At 40.4% G+C, this 19,556-nt stretch overlaps 1 protein-coding gene across 6 annotated transcripts in view; it reads left to right on the top strand.

Moving 5' to 3' along the window:
* Positions 1–19,556, top strand: part of FGGY (FGGY carbohydrate kinase domain containing) — a 408,675-nt gene that overhangs the window by 284,994 nt on the left and 104,125 nt on the right. For all 6 annotated transcript variants that reach the window (XM_006768373.2, XM_015566976.1, XM_006768371.2 and 3 more), the window contains one exon: positions 17,043–17,104. In XM_006768373.2, the coding sequence (XP_006768436.1) occupies positions 17,043–17,104 (62 nt within the window). The remainder of the gene's footprint in view (positions 1–17,042; positions 17,105–19,556) is intronic.

Consider the following 19,556-nt stretch of genomic DNA (forward strand, 5'->3'; position numbering starts at 1 on the left):
ACAAGGTACTTGCTGAAAATTTGTCGAATGCCTGCAGTTGTCCAACAGGGAAGACAGAAATCCAGAAACATGAGCTGATCACTGTGCCAGAGGTACAAGGCACAGAGTTGGCACAAAGCAGGGTTAAGAGACTCTTTTCAGGGAAGAAGGCATTAGTGCTGAGCCTTATACGATAAATAAGAACAAACGAGGAAAGAAGGGTAGGAACACTCTTCTAGGCAGCAGAACTGGCATAAGAACAAAGACATGGGAGTGAAAATAACAAGGCATATTTGAGGGTAATTGAAAATGGTCCAGAATTTCAGCTGTGGCATAAACTTGTCTTAGAAGAATGACTTACCATAAAAGAGAGTTGGGCAGGGACCACATCATAAGAATTCCCTGTAAAGCGTGCTAAGGAATTGAATTTTATCTACTCGACCAAGACCAAGGGGAACCAGTGAAAGGTTGAAAAAATGGACAGGAATGTTCAGATCTCAGTCGTAAAACGTCTGGCTAGCAGCACTGAGAAGAAGGCCTGAGGACATGTGGCTGGAGGCAAGGAGGCCAGTTTTAGTAGGTTCACCCACAGACCAAAAGCCATGAGGGCTTGGATGAGGACGGTGGCGCTGATGACTGAGTTAAGATCGGCTGGCCTCGGAGGGATTAGAACTGGAAGGCAAGAGAAAATGAAACTTAGCCTCACTTACCGAACCTCACATTTACTATGTTACATAGAAATCATCTGTTTATAGCCTGATTCCCCATCAACTCTTCTAAATTATTCAGTCAAATTAAAAGTGATCTGCCCAGCCTGCATGGCTCAGTGGTTGACCATCGACCTATGAACCAGGAGGTCATGGTTCGATTCCTGGTCAGGGTACATGCCCGGGTTGCTGGCTCGATCCATAGTGGGGGGTGTGCAGGAGCCAGCCAATCAATGAGTCTCTCTGATCATTGATATTTCTATCTCTCTCTCCTTTTCCCTTCCTCTCTGAAGTTAATACAAATGTATATTTTTTAAAACGTGATCTGATCCAAGAAAAAAGAAGACAAAAAAGAACCAAAGAAAAAATATTTTTAAGAAGTGATCTGATCCAGAGCTGGATGGAGATGCAAGTACCTGTTAATGTCCATTTCTCAGTGTATTGCTATTTTATGCTTAGCTGCCTCAAATTCACTTTCAGAGTCAGGGGAAGCATAGATGGTGGATGGCTTCAAAGAGCATATTCTCTGCCCTTGCTCTTGTGACAGGCTACAGAGACGAATTAAATGAGTTAGACCCCCACCACTCCCTGGTTTTAAGGAGCTCCTTGTCTAGTAGGCAGACTCAGTGAGTGTAAAGTAAATAACATCTGATTGGTCTTCATAACCAGTGCTGGAAATGTCTGGGAGTAAGACATCACTGTATGTCTACGGCACGTTGGGACTGGAGCTTTACATTCTCCTGTTTAAACCAGGGCCATGTATTTATACAGCTTTCAATGTAAATATCTGTTCCTTTTCTGTGACACGTTGAAACCCATTACTGAAATATAGCCTTTCTTTACCTTGCATCATGGTGCCATCACCCTTAGCCGACCCAGAACTCAGAGAGAGCACAGCCCAGAGGCTTTTTACAGCAAGAATAAGGATCCAGTAAACCAAGTCTTTGTGCCAGATGCATTGTCCATGGAGCTGTCCATCAATGGGTTTTCGGAGGCTTAGTATGCAAATTGAACATCTGTGTCAGGCTGGAAATGCTTTTCCCAGTATTTGACTCCAAGTTTGCTCTGTTGCTATGGATATAAGCCATCTACATCCAAATGTTATGTTATTGCAGAGAAGAGTTGCTTATTCCTCCTTTCTGAGCCAGAATTTAAATAAAAATGGTAACCTCTTTACCATTAAAAAAAACCTTCCATAATAGTCCAGGATAGCCAAAACCAGTTTTGCTCAGTGGATAGAGCGTCAGCCTGCAGACTGAAAGGTCCCTGGTTCGATTCCGGTCAAGGGCATGTACCTGGGTTGCGGGCACATCCCCAGTAGGGGTGTGCAGGAGGCAGCTGATCAATGTTTCTCTCTCATCGATGTTTCTAACTCTCTATCTCGTTCCCTTCCTCTCTGAAAAGAATCAATAAAATATATTTTTTTAAAAAAATAATCCAGGATGGTTTTCCATAGGAGTCATGGGAATTCTTGGCCTTTATCTGGTTAGTTGATTTTGCACCATCAAGCACTCAGGTTGCATTTGTAGTTCCACGTTGGGCAGTTCTATATCTGTAGTTTCCTTGGACATATGGATGAGGCATGATTGACTCATGGCTTATGGAGAGTGAAATCTTAGGCAATCTAAACACTAGAACAGTGATGGCGAACCTTTTGAGCTCGGCGTGCTGGCATTTTGAAAAACCCTAACTTAACTCTGGTGCCGTGTCACATATATAAATTTTTTGATATTTGAAACCATAGTAAAACAAAGACATATATTTGCTATTTATTTTATATATTTAAATGCCATTTAACAAAGAAAAATCAACCAAAAAAATGAGTTTGCGTGTCACCTCTGACATGCGTGTCATAGGTTCGCCATCACTGCACTAGAATAATGGGGTGAAATCTGAATCAAGAAGAAAACAGACTGTCTACTAAAGCATCAGTCCAGGGAGGGCAAGCAAAGAGATAGAAACAAAAAGTAAAATAAGAATAACAATAATGATGGTAATAACACTAACAACCATCATCGCACCTTACTGAGTGTGTTGTTTATCTATGGGAAGGATTTGTGTATATAATCTTGTTAATCCTTGAATGGTATTCAAAAGAGTCACAATGCCTGCTATTTTGAAGGCTTATTTCCCAGATTTCATTCCAAGAGCTTTTCACGTACTATCTCATTTAGTCCTCTCAAAACCCCTATGAGATAGGAACAGATATTGTCCATGTTTTACAGGTTGAGGATTTGAAAGCTGGAGTAGTAAGCACAGCCCAAAGAGATTACCGATGCCCTCACAGTGACCTTTTTACATGGTTCCCTTGCATTTCACCTCTCCTTTTCCTTTCCTTCTTCTCTTTTGTCCTTTTATGAATTCTGATCTCTGGTTTTACAGTGCATTGCCATCATAGAGGACACCCTAACAGGAAGTGGCATCTTTTATATTTTGTTTCATAAGCACATCGTCTCTCATATGCCATGTCTAAAAGTGTCTGTTCATTATTACATTGTCCCCAGTATATTCTAACCACAGTCATAAATACACCATCTAAAGCAGGAGAGAGGAAAATGGAGATGAGAAGCGAAGCCAAGGAGGGAAAAGAAGAAAGTTTAGAAAAACAAAAATGATATAAACTCTAGATTTGAAAAATAGATATTTTGTCTCATTTCTACAATTAAATACAGATCTTCCATCACAAAGCAAGCTCTTCATTCCAAGCATGTGGATAAATTGGTACTTTGCAAAAAATGTCCATCTGGTTAACTTCAGGATGAAGAAAAAATAGGATAGGATCTTTTCTGGCTCTGGAACCCTTGCTGTTTCATCTGACTGAGATTTGGACTCATTTTTTACTCATTTCAAGCTTGTGCCTCTAATATTTATTTCCCCTTAGAAAAGCACACACCCGCACCCCACAGATGATTGATTTCAGTTACATCAGTCAAGCTCCCATCAAGGATTGTCTCGTGCTTGTCAATACTCTCTCCAGAACACTTGTGCAAAACACATTGCTTTTAGCCCAGACTTTTTCCATAGAACTTAAACTCACTGCATCCAGATGCGGAGCTCATTTCCAACTGGACCTTGGCCATCTCTCTCTCCACGCACCCTTTCCTCTCTTACTTTCCTCTCCCACTTTTATTGTGGGAGGTGTTGGGGAAGGAAGGCTACAGCAAGTTTCTAAGCCACCCCTGTGGTGACATTAGCTTTCTGGGATCATCACCTTGGGTTGGGTTTTACCTTTGAATTGTTTGAACCCAGAATTTAAATTTATGAACTTGAGCCACAGGGTAACAATGTAGCAGTTTGCCTGGCCTCCTCCCTAATTATCAATGCCAGTCAGCCTGGGGCTAGCCTTAGGAACACAGTCTATGTGTGAAGAGCTTGCAGTATTCACAGTGCTGTACTAGTTATGGAGGTAGTGATTTCATCCCTTCCTTTATTCATTCATTTGTGATTACTCTGAGGCAGTCGAGAATATTATCACATGATTCCTAACCTGTGGGTCGCGAACGATGAAAATACATCGTGCATATCAGATATTTACATTATGAATCATAACAGTAGCAAAATTACAGTTATGAAGTAGCAATGAAAATAATTTTATGGTTGGGGGTCACCACAACATGAGGAACTATATTAAAGGGTCGCGGCATTAGGAAGGTTGAGAACCACTGCATTATCTTATGGGAAAGTTGGATATACAACTGATAATTATAATTTATTATTGCACATAACAGTAGATTGCACTGCCCTGCAGCCTGCTGGGAATATGTGTTAAGTGCCAAGCGCTTTTAGGCCCTATTCAGATGCAGTATTTTATCTGATCTTCACAGCATGTGGATGTGTGTTATGATGTCAATTTTACTAGTGAATAAATACAACAGAATAAACAGAACAGTAAGGGAACTTGATCAAGGTCTTTTAGTTGTAAGTGGGAGAGGCTGATTCAAACCCAAGTCATCTCCCACAAGCCCAAGACCTTTCCAGAACTGGGTCTGACTTGTGTGGATATGTGCTTCTGAGTGTGTCTTAGAGTTCTCTTATATGTAGATTCCCTTGAGAATCAATTATTGTCAGTTAGTGACTTTCTGTTCAAGCGTTGTGAAGCAACTGCAGTTGGCAGGCTTTGTGAGGCCATGAGAGAGACGTACGCATATCAGTATTGACAGGATCTATGTGCAGACATAGGTGTGTCCTCAGCATTTCCCATTAGCTAATTGGAATGATTTCATGGATACAAGGACCAACTCTGCGTAAACAAGTGCCTCCCGGATCTCTCCTCCTGCCCAGGAGTCCAGGTTGTATGTTTTTTATATACAACCTGGACTCCTACACAGCCAATTCCCTTCTTGCTTCTACTCTTTTCCCTTCTAATTCCTGTCTTAGTCAGTTGGGACTGCTATAACAAGGCAGCATAGACTGGGTAGCTTACATACAACAGAAATTTACTTCTCACAATTCTAGAGGATAGAAGTCTAGATCTGGTGTCAGCATGGCCAGAGCCCTTTTCCAGGTTACAGAGGGCCATCTTCTCGTGTCTTCACATGGTTGAAGGGTAGAATTCTGGACTCTTCAGACCCTTCTAAGGACACTAATCCCATTCATGGACTCCATCCACTCTCATGACCTAATATCCTCCCTAAGCCCCCAGTGCCCAACACCATTATATTGTGATTAGGATTTCAATATATGAATGTTAGAAAGATACAGACTTTTAGTCCACAATACTCTCTCTAAAGATTTCAGTTAATGCAATCTTTCTAAACCTAGATATGACCTCGTCACTCTTGATAGCTCTCCAATGATCTATGGAATAAAGTCCAATCTTCTTAAAGTGATATTTATTTACACAGCTACTATTTACTGAGTGTGCTAGGCACTGTTGTGAATGAAAAATAAAGTCAGTGACTAAAACAACCTCTCTGTCCCCCCCTCCAAAAATCTGTCCCCTTGTCAAGCTTACAGACTAACAAGAGGAGACAGATAATACACAGAACATGATAAAGCAATAAGTAAATGAATCTTATTTCATGAAATAAGTTGTTCGAAGTAATAGAGAAGGAAAGCTTGTGATTCAGGCAAGCAATTTGCAATTTTAAAAAAGGAGGTCAAGGTAGACCTCATTGAAATGACATTCAAACAAACAACAAGGAAGAAAAGGAAAGCTGGAGGAAGAAACTACCAGGCCTAGGGAACAACCAGTACAAACATCCTGAGAAAGTTGCCTGCCTGGGCCATTACAGAAATAGCAAGGAGGCTACATGGATAGAGCAGAGTGAACCAAAATGAGAGTTGTAAGGAATAAGTTCAAAGAGGTACTAGGTGTACCGGTTAATAATGCAGATTTTATAATCAAAGAAAACACGATAATTTCAAGAGAAACATCAAAAGTACTTTATTCAAAGTAATGTCCACCGCTAGCTACATATTTCCCCCATCTTTCAGGTAATTTGTGGATACCGTCCCAATAGAACTTTTCTCGTTTTGAGGCAAACCATTCAGAGACCCAATATTCCACTTTTTCGTATGTTTTGAAGTGCTGCTTAGAGAGTGTGTGTGCCATTGATGGGAACAAGTGGTAATCTGAAGGAGCAAGATCTGGTGAATACAGCAGGTACGTTAATACTTCTCAAGCAAGGTCTTTTAATGTGTCTTTAACTGGTTTTGAAGTGTGTGATAGTGGGTTATCATGAAGCAAAGTAACTTTGCCATGTCTTCTGGCACATTCTGGTCGTTTCAAGATCAAAGCGTGGTTCAAATTGATTACTTGTTATCGGTAGTGATCAGTATTAATGGTTTCACCTGGTTTTAGGAGCTCATACTACACCACACCTTCCTGATCCCACCAAACGCAGAGCATTGTCTTTCCGAAGCGATTTGGCCTTGCAGTCGATGTTGATGGTTGACCTGGATCAACCCATGATTTTGTGTGTTTGGGATTCTCAAAATAAATCCGCTTTTCATCGCCAGTCACAATTTGATGCAAAAAAAGTCTTTTGTGTCGATTCGACATTTTTAAGCATAAAAATATCTATGATGTTAACACCTTCAGAAAATTTGACATATGAAATTTTGAAGCTTGTTGTCAATACAACAAAATAACATATATAGCAAATAGCATATATATCAACATATGTGTAACTCCATCTATTGAAAAAAATCCACATTATTAGCCACTATACCTAGTAATCAGGGGCTACTGTATGAATTTTAGCTTTTACTCCAATGAAATGGAAAGCCATTGGAGACTAATGAGCACAGGAGAGATACGATATGACAGGTTGTGAAGGGATGCTTCTTGCTGCTCGTTGTTATGTTGGGAATAATCTCTGGGGTGAGAGTAGGGGAGATGGAAGCAGGTGACTGAGAGGCAGCAATCCAGCTATAATCCAGCTGAGAGATGGCGGGGGGGAAGCTGCTAAAAAGTGGTCAGATTTTTATTTATTTTGAAGGTAGACACAACAGGATTTCCTGATGGAGTGGACATGAAGTGTACAGAAAAGAGAGCGGTCCATTTTTGAAGGATAGCATTGTTATCAATGTAGAAGATTGATTAGATGTCACGGAGGCAGGGGGAGGAAGAAGTCAAGAATTACTCCCAGGTTTCTGACTGTAGTAACTGATATACCCCATAAGGTGATCCTCCATTATTTGTCTTCATCTTAGTAAAGAGCACCATCATTTATATTTTATTAAAGCCAGAAAATTAGGATTAATTCTTAACTCATTTCCCCTCTCTGCCGACATCCAATCCATTACAAAGTCCTATTGATTCTAAGTTCAAAATATATATCACCAGTTCATCTTTGGTTCTCCACCTCCTCTCCCAGCACCATTGGCCAAACCACCATTTCCTCTTTCACAGTATGTGTCAAGTGCATCTTTTGTACATGGCATAGAGTTGAGTCTTGCTTTTCTAAAACCTTGTAATCTCTGCTTTTTTAGAGTGTTTAATCTAGCTACATTTAATGTAAAGATGAATATGGTTGGATTTAGGTTTTCCATTTTGCTATTTATTATGCCTATTTTTTTCTCTGTTTTTTCTTTTCTGCCTTCTTTTGGCTAAATTGAATATTTTTCAATTTTCAGAATTTTTTAAAATATATTTTATTGATTTTTTACAGAGAGGAAGGGAAAGGGATAGAGAGTTAGAAACATCGATGAGAGAGAAACATCAATCAGCTGCCTCCTGCACACCCCCCACTGGGGATGTGCCCACAACCAAGGTACATGCCCTTGACTGGAATCAAACCTGGGACCCTTCAGTCCGCAGGCCGACGCTCTATCCACTGAGCCAAACCGGTTAGGGCAATTTTCAGAATTTTATTTGCATTTCTATATACGTTTTAGGCATCATTTTTTCTTATGAGAAGTCAACTCATCATTTGTTTTTTATTTTTTCTGTTAATTCTCACCCGAGAATATTTTTCCATTGATTATTAGGGAGAGTGGAGGAGAGAGGGAAAGGTAGAGGGAAACATCGATGTGAGAGAAACACATCGATTGGTTGCCTCCTGCTTGCACCTGACCAGGGCCCAGGCCGGGGAGGACCCTGCAACCAAGGTACATGCCCTTGACCAGAATCAAACCCATGCTTCCATGTCCCTGAATCTATTTTGTTCATGCATTTTTTTTGTTCATTGGATTCCACATATGAGTGAGATCATATCATACTTGTCTTTCTCTGGCTGGCTTATTTTGCTTAGCATAATACTCTCCAGGTCCCTCCATGCTGCCTCAAAGGGTAAGAGATCCTTCTTTTTTACTGCTGCATATAGTATAAATGTACTACAGTTTTTTATCTACTCGTCTACTGATGAGCACTTGGGCTGTTTCCAGATCTTAGCTATAGTAAATTGTGCTGCTATGAACATAGGGGTGCATACTTTCTTTCTGATTGGTGTTCTGGATTTCTTAGGATATATTCCCAGAAGTGGGATAACTGGGTCAACTGACAGTTCCATATTTAATTTTTTGAGGTAACTCCATACTGTTTTCCATACTGGCTGCACCAGTCTATATTCCCATCAGCAGTGTACTAGGGTTTCTTTTTCTCCACATCCTTGCCAGCACTTGTCATTTGTTGATGGTAGCCATAGACTTTTCCTTTTTAATAGTTTCTAATTCTTTGCTATTTTCTCTCTCTATTAATTATGATAATAGTATCCTTTACATCCTTAAGCACTGTTAAATTATCAGCTTTAAATTTTTTGTCTTCTAATCCTAACATCTGTGTCATCTTCAGGATCATTGTTCATTAAATGGCTTTCTCTAAAGGTGGGTTAAATTTTCTATTTCTCTATGTCTAGGATTATGAGATCTTATTGATAACATTGGTATATTCTAAGACACTGGATTCTCATTTCTCTGATGAGTATTGATTTTTTGTTTCCTTGCTTTAGTAAAGATAATTTGTTTGGCTCAACTTGAACTCCAGACTTTGTCTCTCCTGTGCTAGCACCTTCTGAAATCTCTCTTGAGGTCTTTGCTGGGTTCATTATAATGTAATTCAGAAATCATCCAGAGATTAGTGTCGCATTTATATGCATAATGCTGAGCTCCCTTTCTATGGTTCCCACCACCCCCACCTTACTACTAGCTGCTATGGTTGCCTCGAACTCTGACCTCTCATTTCTTAGTCCAGAAGACTGCATATGTCCTGAGTATTAGCAATCCTCTATGGCTTTGATTGGGGCATGCCCTCAGGCCAAAATCTGTAAAATCAGGAAACATATGTAGTGATGTATTTTTCTTTACACATGTCTACTCCTCTCCGTCTTCTACCTGGTTTTGGTCCCTTTCCAGTGTCTACAGAGAATTATTCGATATATTTTGAGCAGTGTTTATAATTATTACTCTTGGGAGAATTCCTGTGACATGAGCTATTCAATCCATATAAGAAGTAAAACCCCTTAATGATTTCTTTTAAAGCAAATAGGATTACATTAGTACCCTGAGTCTTCTGTGTCTTCCCATTGTGCTTAGAATAAAATCTAAAGCCTTTGCCACAGCTGCTTGATTCTCCCTACTTCCTAGCTCCCTATACTCATTTCACACATCTTTCCTACATGTTTACTCCAGGGGAGTCTCACTAGATTCTTGCCAATTCCTGACATATGATGCTCTACTCACTATAGAATATTTGCCTTTATTATTCTCTTTACTTGGAAATTGTTGATTCTTTTCTTTATGTCTTAGTTTAAATTCAACCACCAGGTTTTCCCTAAACCCTCTATTTAAATCAGTCCTTCAAATCACTAATCTCTCTGTAATTATTATACTTATTTATTGACTGTCCCTATCTTTCAGTAGAATATAGTCTCCATTTGGACAGAGTTTACATCTGTCTTAATTGCCTTTGCTTATTTACTAGCACTAGAACAGAGTAGGTGTTCAATTAATTCATTTGTTGATTCTATAAAGAAACTTACCAGTCTAGGCCATATTAGAATATTGGCATGCCGTCCTCCACTCATAGGCAGTGACTTTCATTTATCTTTGTATCCTGATTATTAGATTGGTGGTTGGCACAAGGTAGCCATATATCACATTAGTTTCATGAATAAGTGAACTAATTAAACTACAAAAATGCACAAAGCAACCAGCCTTGATGGTGAATAAAACTGACTAAGCTAGTTCTGCATTAAATCTGAATTCATCCACTTGTAAGTGAAGTTGTTCTACAGAAAACTAATATTAAGTTGTAAAAAAAAAAAAAGATAATTTCTTCCAGGAATGTTGGTTGTTCTAAGTTGGGCTTTCTTTTTTCCTTAGATTTTCATGATAGTTTTAAGGCTGGGAAAAATTAGGCAAAATGTTTTTATTTTAAATTAAAAGACTAGGTAAATGAAGAGCTGGAATAGCTTAGATGAAAAGAAAAAGTGATACTACAAGTAAATACTAGTGGTAAGAAGGCAGGTGTGACAAGTGATGACCATTTCTCTGTGCCTAATGATTTCTTTATCTGCAAAGCAAGATGAAATACAGCCTCAAGACTCATATATGAAACTGATTTTAATACAGAAAAATTCATCATGCAATAAGATAGCTTTGTCTTAGTAAAATGATCATAGAACCTAAAATTCTTCAACTCTAAGTTTGCCTTTGTTAGGGATTTTCCTTGCATGTGAACTTTTTGCCAACAGTTTTAAGATCTCAGGCAATGTAATTCTCTGTGTAATTTTACAAACAGTTGTGTATTTGTCATGTTAATTTGTTAAATGTTTAACAGAGAAAACTAGACATGTTCTTGTCCATGATCATGCCCTGAGTCAGATCAGGATTTCTTGTCTGTGCTTTCTCTGCAAGGGTCAAAACCTCAAATACCCGAAGCAGTCAGACAGCGCAAATGAATAAACAGACTTGGCAAATAAATATTTTTTCTACTCCCACAGAGAAATTTTTCTTTCAACTCGTACTCTAGGGCTGAATTCCATGATCCCTCCTTTGACAAAGAGAAGGGCATAGAGAAATAGATCTCCATGACAATGAAGCATTAGTGCAGTCCTGATGATACATTGATGAAATCTGTGTCTGTTGTTGGGACGTGATAGGGAGTGGTGGTGCTTCGTACAGACTGTCTGAGGGATCAGTCACCACTCCACTCCAGCTGACTCTTGTCATAAGGGAGCATGGGTGGCCCCGTATCTTCAAAAGAAAACCAAGTATGGATATTAAGTAAAATCTTCAAATTTTAAAATATTGGCTCATTTTTTTAAAAAAAAATAGCATTCTATTTCCCAAATAAAATACATCTGTGGGCCAGATGCCACTTCATACTGACCATTTTTGATCACTCTGTTATACTATATTGCATTTCTATTCCTCCCATGTTCTAAAGTCAGATGCCACCTTTGTAAGAAAGGGCCAGAAATCCAACCCAAGTTATATATTGCAAGGTGGCCTCTCCCTCTTGATCTAGACCCCAGCGCCATCTTGAAGATCTGACCCAATCCAGTGCGGGCTTCCTACCTAACCAAATAGTTGGTAGACTTTTCTGCCTACCCTTCTAACTGCCAGCTCTCAGAGCTGAAATCTGAGAAGATGGAGGGAACAAGAAAATAGTCCTAGAGTTAGACTAGCTCTGTCTATATATTTCTAAGGCAACCACTTGGCAAACACAGTGATTGTGGTTAAACTGGTTATTTCATTGGAAAACAAGTAACCACTAATGGGACACTGTTCTTCTATATTGTGCTAAATACATTAGTGAATCAAACATAAGTAGAGAGACCAACCCTAGGAACAGGCACTCCAGGCTCTTGAAATGAATGCTCAGTTATTTGACAAACTGGCTTGGTCTTTGCTAATCCGGGTGGGCCTTTACCCACCCAGATGCTATGAAAAACAAACAAAAATGCAGCTGACCATTTGTGATACTGTTCTCCCAGCTATTTTTACTCTTTTGGTGGCACTCCTTTTTAGCAATAGGTGTTATGAACTGAAAGCCACCTATATACCACTCACCACAACCTTCCCTGAGAAGAAAATTTTATTAACCCTATTTTACTGTTGAAGGAAATGAGGTTCTCAGAGGTTAAGTAACTTTTCCTATAGCACAGAATATAAGTATAGACCATGAATTTGAATCCAAGCCTGTCTGTTTCCAAAGTGCATGTTCTTTCCACTAAACCACTGTTTTAAAGTGTAGATTTTATTTGCATTCCAGTATGATGAGGTCAGCAGATCAGGTGATATTGCCACTGAAGGGAGTTTGTTTCTCTCAGTTTTCAAGAGGAGGGAGCATGCCACGCCATGCAGGGCCACACGTGAAGCACCGGGGTTGTCCCATTGTCTGGTACCTGGCCCTGAGACGATGAGAACAGGAAAACAGTGGTCCGTAGATAAGGTGTGGGGAGGTGGCCTCTGGATTAGTTAGTTTGCATAAAAGGCATGCTCACAGGTGAGCTGAGTCCTTTACTATCTCTAGGAATTGGCTAGTCCTAGGAGAGGCCACCACTCCAGGGTCAATAAAGCCTCAGATATTAGAGCATTAGAAATACAGAAAATACACCTGGGCCTGTGTGCTCAGGTTAGAGCATCGGCCTGCACACCAAAGACTCGCAGGTTATGTTCTTGGTCAAGGGCAGGTACCTGGGTTGCAGGTTTGATCCCCAGCCCCAGTAGGGGTGCATGCAGGTGGCATCCGGTCACTGTGTCTCTCTCACATACATCTATCTCTCCTTTCTCTTCATCTTCCTCTCCCTCCCTTATACTCTCTCTAAAAATCAATGATGGCCCTGACCGGTTTGGCTCAGTGGATAGAGCCTCGGCCGTCGGACTGAAGTGTCCCGGGTTCTATTCCAGTCAAGGGCGTGTACCTTGGTTGTGGGCATATCTCCAATGGGAGGTGTGCAGGAGGCAGCTGATCAATGTTTATCTCTCATCAATGTTTCTAACTCTCTATCCCTTCCCCTTCCTCTCTTTAAAAAATCAATAAAATACATATCTTGTTACTTTAAAAAAAAATCAATGGTGAAAAAATATCCTCAGGTGAGGATTAACAATGATATATACTAGAGGCCCAGTAAACGATTTGTGCACAGAGGGGTGATCCCCTCAGCCCAGCCTGCACCCTCTCCAATCTGGGACCCCTCGGGGGATGTCCCTCTCATAATCCTGGACCGCTGGCTCCTAATCGCTTACCTGCTCCCCGCCGGCCTGGTCGCCCCACGCAGCCTGCTGTTTAGTCATTTGGTTGTCCCTTACTAACCCTACTGCTGGCCTGGTCATCCCATGCAGCCTGCTTATTCAGTCGTTTGGTCGTCCCTCACTAACCCCCCTGCCTGCCTGGCCATAGGCAGCCATCTTGTGAGAGTGTGAGGGTTAATTTGTGTATTACCTCTTTATTATATAGGATATGTACACTTTTTTTCTTAGACCCAAAAGTTTAGTCATCCTTGACTCAGATTTTTTTATATTCTGTTACCGGTTAGTCACTAAATTTGTTTCATTTTCTTCAAAGTATATCTCAGTCATTTCTTCAAGATGTTAGGCATTATAATAGGCACTAGGGGGCTGGGACATAATGAGGCTTTTTATTTAAAATCACTCAGAGTGCTGATGTATAAACTAAGAATTGTAAAAGGACTTCACAAATGCCACAACAGAACCAGGACAAGGAGTATTCATGCCTTGTGTTCCTAGTATTAGCCTCTGAGCAGGCCTGCATATCCTGCTGTCTATGCCTACTCATCTCCCTGGCCTATATACCCAACCAGACTTATGTTTCTTAACTTTTTTTTTTATCATTTTGCTCCCTAAATCAAAATAATTTTCTAAGGCCTCGAATTCAATAAAACTCTAAAAACTTAATCACTTGCCTGATTTTTAAGACCCACTATATATCCCCATGCTCCTCATTTATTCCCTATTTCCAATACTTCACTTATTCTCTAATTTAACATACAGTTACCTTGTGACCAAGTTGTGCCTCACACAAATAGACACCCAGGTGATATGCGGTAAGTGCTACCAAGAAGTACATGGTACTCTTTGAGCCTGTGGTGTGCCTCTGTATAGTTCGTGCATCCTACATTTATTCAACAAATGTTTATTGAGCATCTATAATATTCCAGGCATAGGACTTGACCAGTCTCTATATTGTGTGTAACCACATATGTCTCTCCATTTTCATCTCTTTACTCATCACCATCTCCTTTTCGCATACCTTGCCTTCACCTCTTTTCTCCTCCAAACTGCCTGTTCTTGGCCTCTCAGCTGAAACCTCACCTCCCCCAACTATACTATAATTGCCAAATTATTGATCTCAATGGTACTATGTATTGTATTAGCTTGCTTATTTTCCACTGTGTTCCTGGAGGATAGGCACAATACCTGATGCATTCAACATTCAGTAAATACTGAATAACTGCCATTATGCATGCACCACACATGCTAGGTTCTGTGCTTCCTTTTGGGAGCTTATTTAAATACTAGAGGCCCAGTGCATGAAATTCATGCACGCAGCGGGGGGGGGGGGTGTCCCTCAGCTCAGACTGCACCCTCTCACAGTCCAGGAGCCCTCAGGGGATGTCCGACTGCCAGCTTAGGCCCGCTCCATGAAGCCTAAGCCATCAGTGGGACATCCTTAGCACCTCCACTGCACTCGCCAGCCTTGAGCCCAGCTTCTGCCTAAGCGGTGCTTCCCTGTGGGAGCACACTGACCACCAGGGGGCAGCTCCTGCATTGAGTGTCTGCCTCCTGGTGGTCAGCACACATCATAGCAACTGGTCATTCCACCGTTTGGTCAATTTGCATATTAGCCTTTTATTATATAGGATCCCTTCTCTCACCTCCTAAAGTACTTCTCATTGAAATTAGCATCAAATCAAGTAATGTCTTACTGATGCAGCCTCTTTAAGGTCTAGAATATGCCTCATCACTCTAACCCACATAGGAAATAAGTAGGAAATAAGTCTTCAAAACCTGCATTTCCTGTCATTGAAATGACCAGTTGCTTTGCTATAATATTGAAACATTCTGCCAAACTGTCCAAATAGAGTTCAACAAATTATATTATACCCAGAAGTTTAATAGGTAATGTGGCATAGTAGTCAAGAATAAGGATTTTTGATACAGAGAGACCTGGTTAAAAACAAAAGGATCTGTCACTTATTCCCCTGTGACCTTGGGCAAGTTACTTTATCTCCTTTACTCCCAGTTTCTCATCTCCATAGTGAGCAATAGTGTATTTTCCATGGAGGTATTATAAGGAATAAGATCATTTATATGAAATGCTTAGTTTATTATTACTATATGGCAAATGAGACAATAAATTTTAGGTGATAGTATTTATACTATTGTTGGCATTATGAGAGATAGTCTCTAAATCCCAGCAATCCTGTGTTGTTTCTAAATATATTTTTGTTGATTTCAGAGAGAAAGGGAGAGGGAGAGAGAGAGAGAAACATCGCTGATGAAAGAGAATCATTGATTGGCTGCCTCCTGCACACCCCCTACTGGGGATCAATCCTGCAACCCAGGCATGTGCCCTGACAGGGAATGGAGCCATGACCTCCTGGTTCATTGATCGATGCTCAACCACAGAAACATACTGGCCGGGCCCAGCAATCTTGTTTTAAAAGGAGGCTGGAGAAGGGGAAAGGAGGTGAAGCTAAGTGAGTTGCACAAGGTCACAAAGCTAGTTGATATCAGAGCCAGCCTCAAATCCAGCCACTGTGGCTCCAGAACCAGTTCTCTCCCTCCCTACACAGATGTGGCTCTCAAGAAGCATGCTCAGAGAGCTATCTCCATGAGGCCAAAACAACCAGTTGGTTCATTGTTTGAATGAAAATAAATCTGTCAGAACAGTTGTTTTGGAGTCCTAGGGACTCATGGAAACTTTGAGAAAACACACAGATTAAGTTCAGGAACCCAGTGCGGTGTTGGGTGTGCTCTAGCAAGCAGAGCAACAGCACGGGAAAGTGTTCCTCTTCCTGATGCGTGTCACATAGTATTTTGTTTAGAGCACTCAAGTGGCTTAGGGAATAAAATCCTAGACATGAGAAGAAGATAGTTGTCCATGGAGCTCAGACATCTTTGTCCTCGGAGAGCTACTGGTATGTTCCAGTTCCTGTGCCCTACAGCTCCATGTGACATAACTTTCCAATCAGAGAAGGTTTTCTTGACTCTTCTGGGACAACACTTTCTTTTTTTCTTTTTCTTTTTTTAACCGAGTCTTCCTCCTCACAATGTCTTTCATTCAACTTCTCCATTAATAAGACACAATGAGTAGTCTGGGTCTGGCATTTCCCTGGGGTAAGAGCCTGGATCAGTGGGGGAGGCTTGGGGGGGGCGGATAATGGGGGGATAAGGACACTTATGTAATACCTTAATCAATAAAGAAATTTAAAAAATGAGCCTGGATCAGGAGGTGGAAAAGGTATGACCCAGAGGTTAGTGCTTCAATACCAGCTCCTCAGCACTTACCTTGAGTGACCCCTCCTTCTCACTCCTTTTCTCACACCTCATTCTTGGACTTGCTGCTGCAGGGTTAGCCTTGAGAGCTTTGTTTCCTGCTACTCTTCTCTTTATACTTCTTTCTTAAAAATTCAAGTATATTTTTGTTTTCATTTTTTATTTATTGAATTTATCAGGGTCACCTTGGTTAACAAAATTATATAGGTTTCCAGCATACAGTTCTGTAATACATCATCATTGTTTTGGCCTCCAAGAGGCCAACACAAGGTTAAGCGAAGCTAGATTTCTGTAAGAGCTGACATACTCTCGCTGAGCTGGCTTTTTAACATGCTTAGATCCTTTATAAACGAAGAGTTGAAAGAAACAGACATTTGGATAAATCTTTTCTGGCTTGAATAGAGACTAGAGAAACTATGAGACTGACCCTTCTCTCTTGTTTTTCAGATAGACCACTTGGTGCAGGGCCACGCTGCCTTCCCTGAGCTGCAAGCCAAGGCCACAGCCAGGTAACTGCTTCCTTCCTGTGCCCTACAGCTCCCATGCCCGGCTATGTTGAGGGCACTCACTTTAGGCTGCAAGGTGATTTTCAGATCCTGTGGGAAATGATAATGCCTGGCAGTATCCGGTTTTAAGGCAGTCATCCGGGTGATCTAGAGCACACAGGTATTAACTTTTAAAATGACCTAAGGAAGTTCAAAGAAGCTAGAGACAATCCAAAATATGCCAGGACCCATGGCTGAGAACCTCTGATGTAGTAGAAGGAACATGGATTTGGATTCAAAGTCTCTTGGGTTCAAATCCAGCTTTACTCCTCCTTACCAGATGTGTAATCTTGGGCGTTATTCATCCTCTTCAGACCTGTCTTTTCATCTGTAAAACTCAGAATAATAACTGATATGGAGTGATTACTAGGATATATTGTTAAGTAAAGAAAGTGGGATGCAAAGAAGTGGTGACTGTGTATGTTCCCTTTCATGTAAGAAGGAGGCGATATAAGAAAGTATATGTGTATTTACTCATTTGTGCAAAAGAAAAACAGGAAGGGTAATCCAGAAACTGAGATTGGTTATCTGTACTGGGTGGGTAGAAATGAAATGCAAAAACTAGGGGGACAGGAACAGGACAGTAGGCAGACATGGCACTTTTCTGAATGCTCTTTTTACAACTGTAACTATTAGAACTGTAGTAATGCTTCATGTGACCCTGAAAATAAATAGATAGAAAGATAAATAGATAGATACCAGGATATATATGTGTGGTGGGGCATGGGTAAATGAAATACAAACAGTTTTTAAAAATGAGCCTATTGTATTTGTAATGAGTACCATAATCACCCTAAAGAGAGTTTTGGAAAGAGAAGAACTAACCTAAGTAACTTTGGGAAAAATATTTTGACAATAGACTATATGGCTACAGAGAAAATAACTGTACATAAATATTGTGCTGTAAATACCAGATTTTTTTTCATACATGTAAGGGTTCGCTATTCTGAAAATCCTTTATGTGTATACTACATTGGGCAAATAAAAAAATATATGTGTATAGGGAGAGACAGGTTCCTCATAAATCAGGAAAGGGGAAAGTTAGAATGAACCTATGGTACTTGGTGGAAATCAGAGGTATTAGAATCAATTTATGATTTTTTATTGATATAAATAAAATATAGATGTGTGAGCATATATACATTCATCTCCTAGCTCCCTCTACTGAGATGGCCTGGAAGCAATGACACCCTAGTAGTAATGTGAACACTTAGCACCAGAACTTGGGATACACTCATGCATATATTTCTGCGAAGAGGGGCCATAACTATCATCAAATTCTTGAAGGACTTCAGCATGTATAAACCACTAATACAAAGACAAGAGGACTGGATTTGGAGCTCAGAAATCTAGATTCATACCCAGCTCCAATATGTATTATGTGTGAAGAAAGTGTCCTCATCAGAACATGGAGGGTAGTTATGAGAGAACCAACCTCCAATAACTGAGAATTCACTTGGAGTTTAGTGAGGTAATATTTTGGCAAGGCTTTGTAAACTGTACTCTGACAATTATGACAACTACTACTACTTCTGCTACTATTACCAATGATTATAAAAGAGGAAGTTTTGCCATGGTTGTTCTAGGGTGAAACAGCAGATGTCAATCATCCATAACCTGCCTGACTTCTTGTGGAAAGGATGATGGAGTAGCAACAACACAGGACTGGAAATTAGAGGTGGGGGATTCTTGTGTTGGTTCAGCCATAAATGTCTTGGTGACTCAGTTTCTTCATCCATAAAATCACAATAATACTGCCCTCATTTAGAGGTGTTATATAGATGCAAGTAGGCCATGGAAATGCCAATCTGTAAAGATCTTACACCTCAACACAAACCTAAGGGATAGACTTTGCAAGGAAATGCTCAAAATTTCCAGATCTTTCTCTTATAGATGAACCTCATGTGAGTAGTTTTTACTGAAAATAGGAAAGAAGGATTTATGGGTTAGCATGTAAACTCTGAGAAACAGCAACATAATAGCCATTAATGGTATTCAGTGTTGGAGTCAGACCTGGATTTAAATCCCAACTCTTTCCACATGGGAATTGACGTCCTACCCCTTTCCAACCACCTGCTTGGGTTTCACCTTGTGTTTCCCTTTGGAGCTAAGTTTCACCAAAGCATTGCCTATACTCTTGGTCACTATTTCCTCAGTTTGAACTTCCCCTTTCCCCACTCCAGTGTAAATTCTGTCACCATTGGCCCCTGAAACATTTATTGTTAAGGTCCTCAGTGACCTCTGATATGTCCTTTGGATGTGACCCAGGCCCCTTGAGCTCTCAGTAGTATCTGGCACCAATACTTTGCTCTCCTTTATAACACTCTCTTTCCTTGGCTTTCTTTCTGGAATGTCACCCTCTTCCAGTTTTCCTCCTGTGTCTCTGACTCCTTATTTTTTAAAAAAATTGTTTTAT

This window comes from Myotis davidii, unplaced genomic scaffold, assembly GCF_000327345.1.
Source record: "Myotis davidii unplaced genomic scaffold, ASM32734v1 scaffold79, whole genome shotgun sequence".
Classification (NCBI taxonomy): Eukaryota; Metazoa; Chordata; class Mammalia; order Chiroptera; family Vespertilionidae; genus Myotis; species Myotis davidii.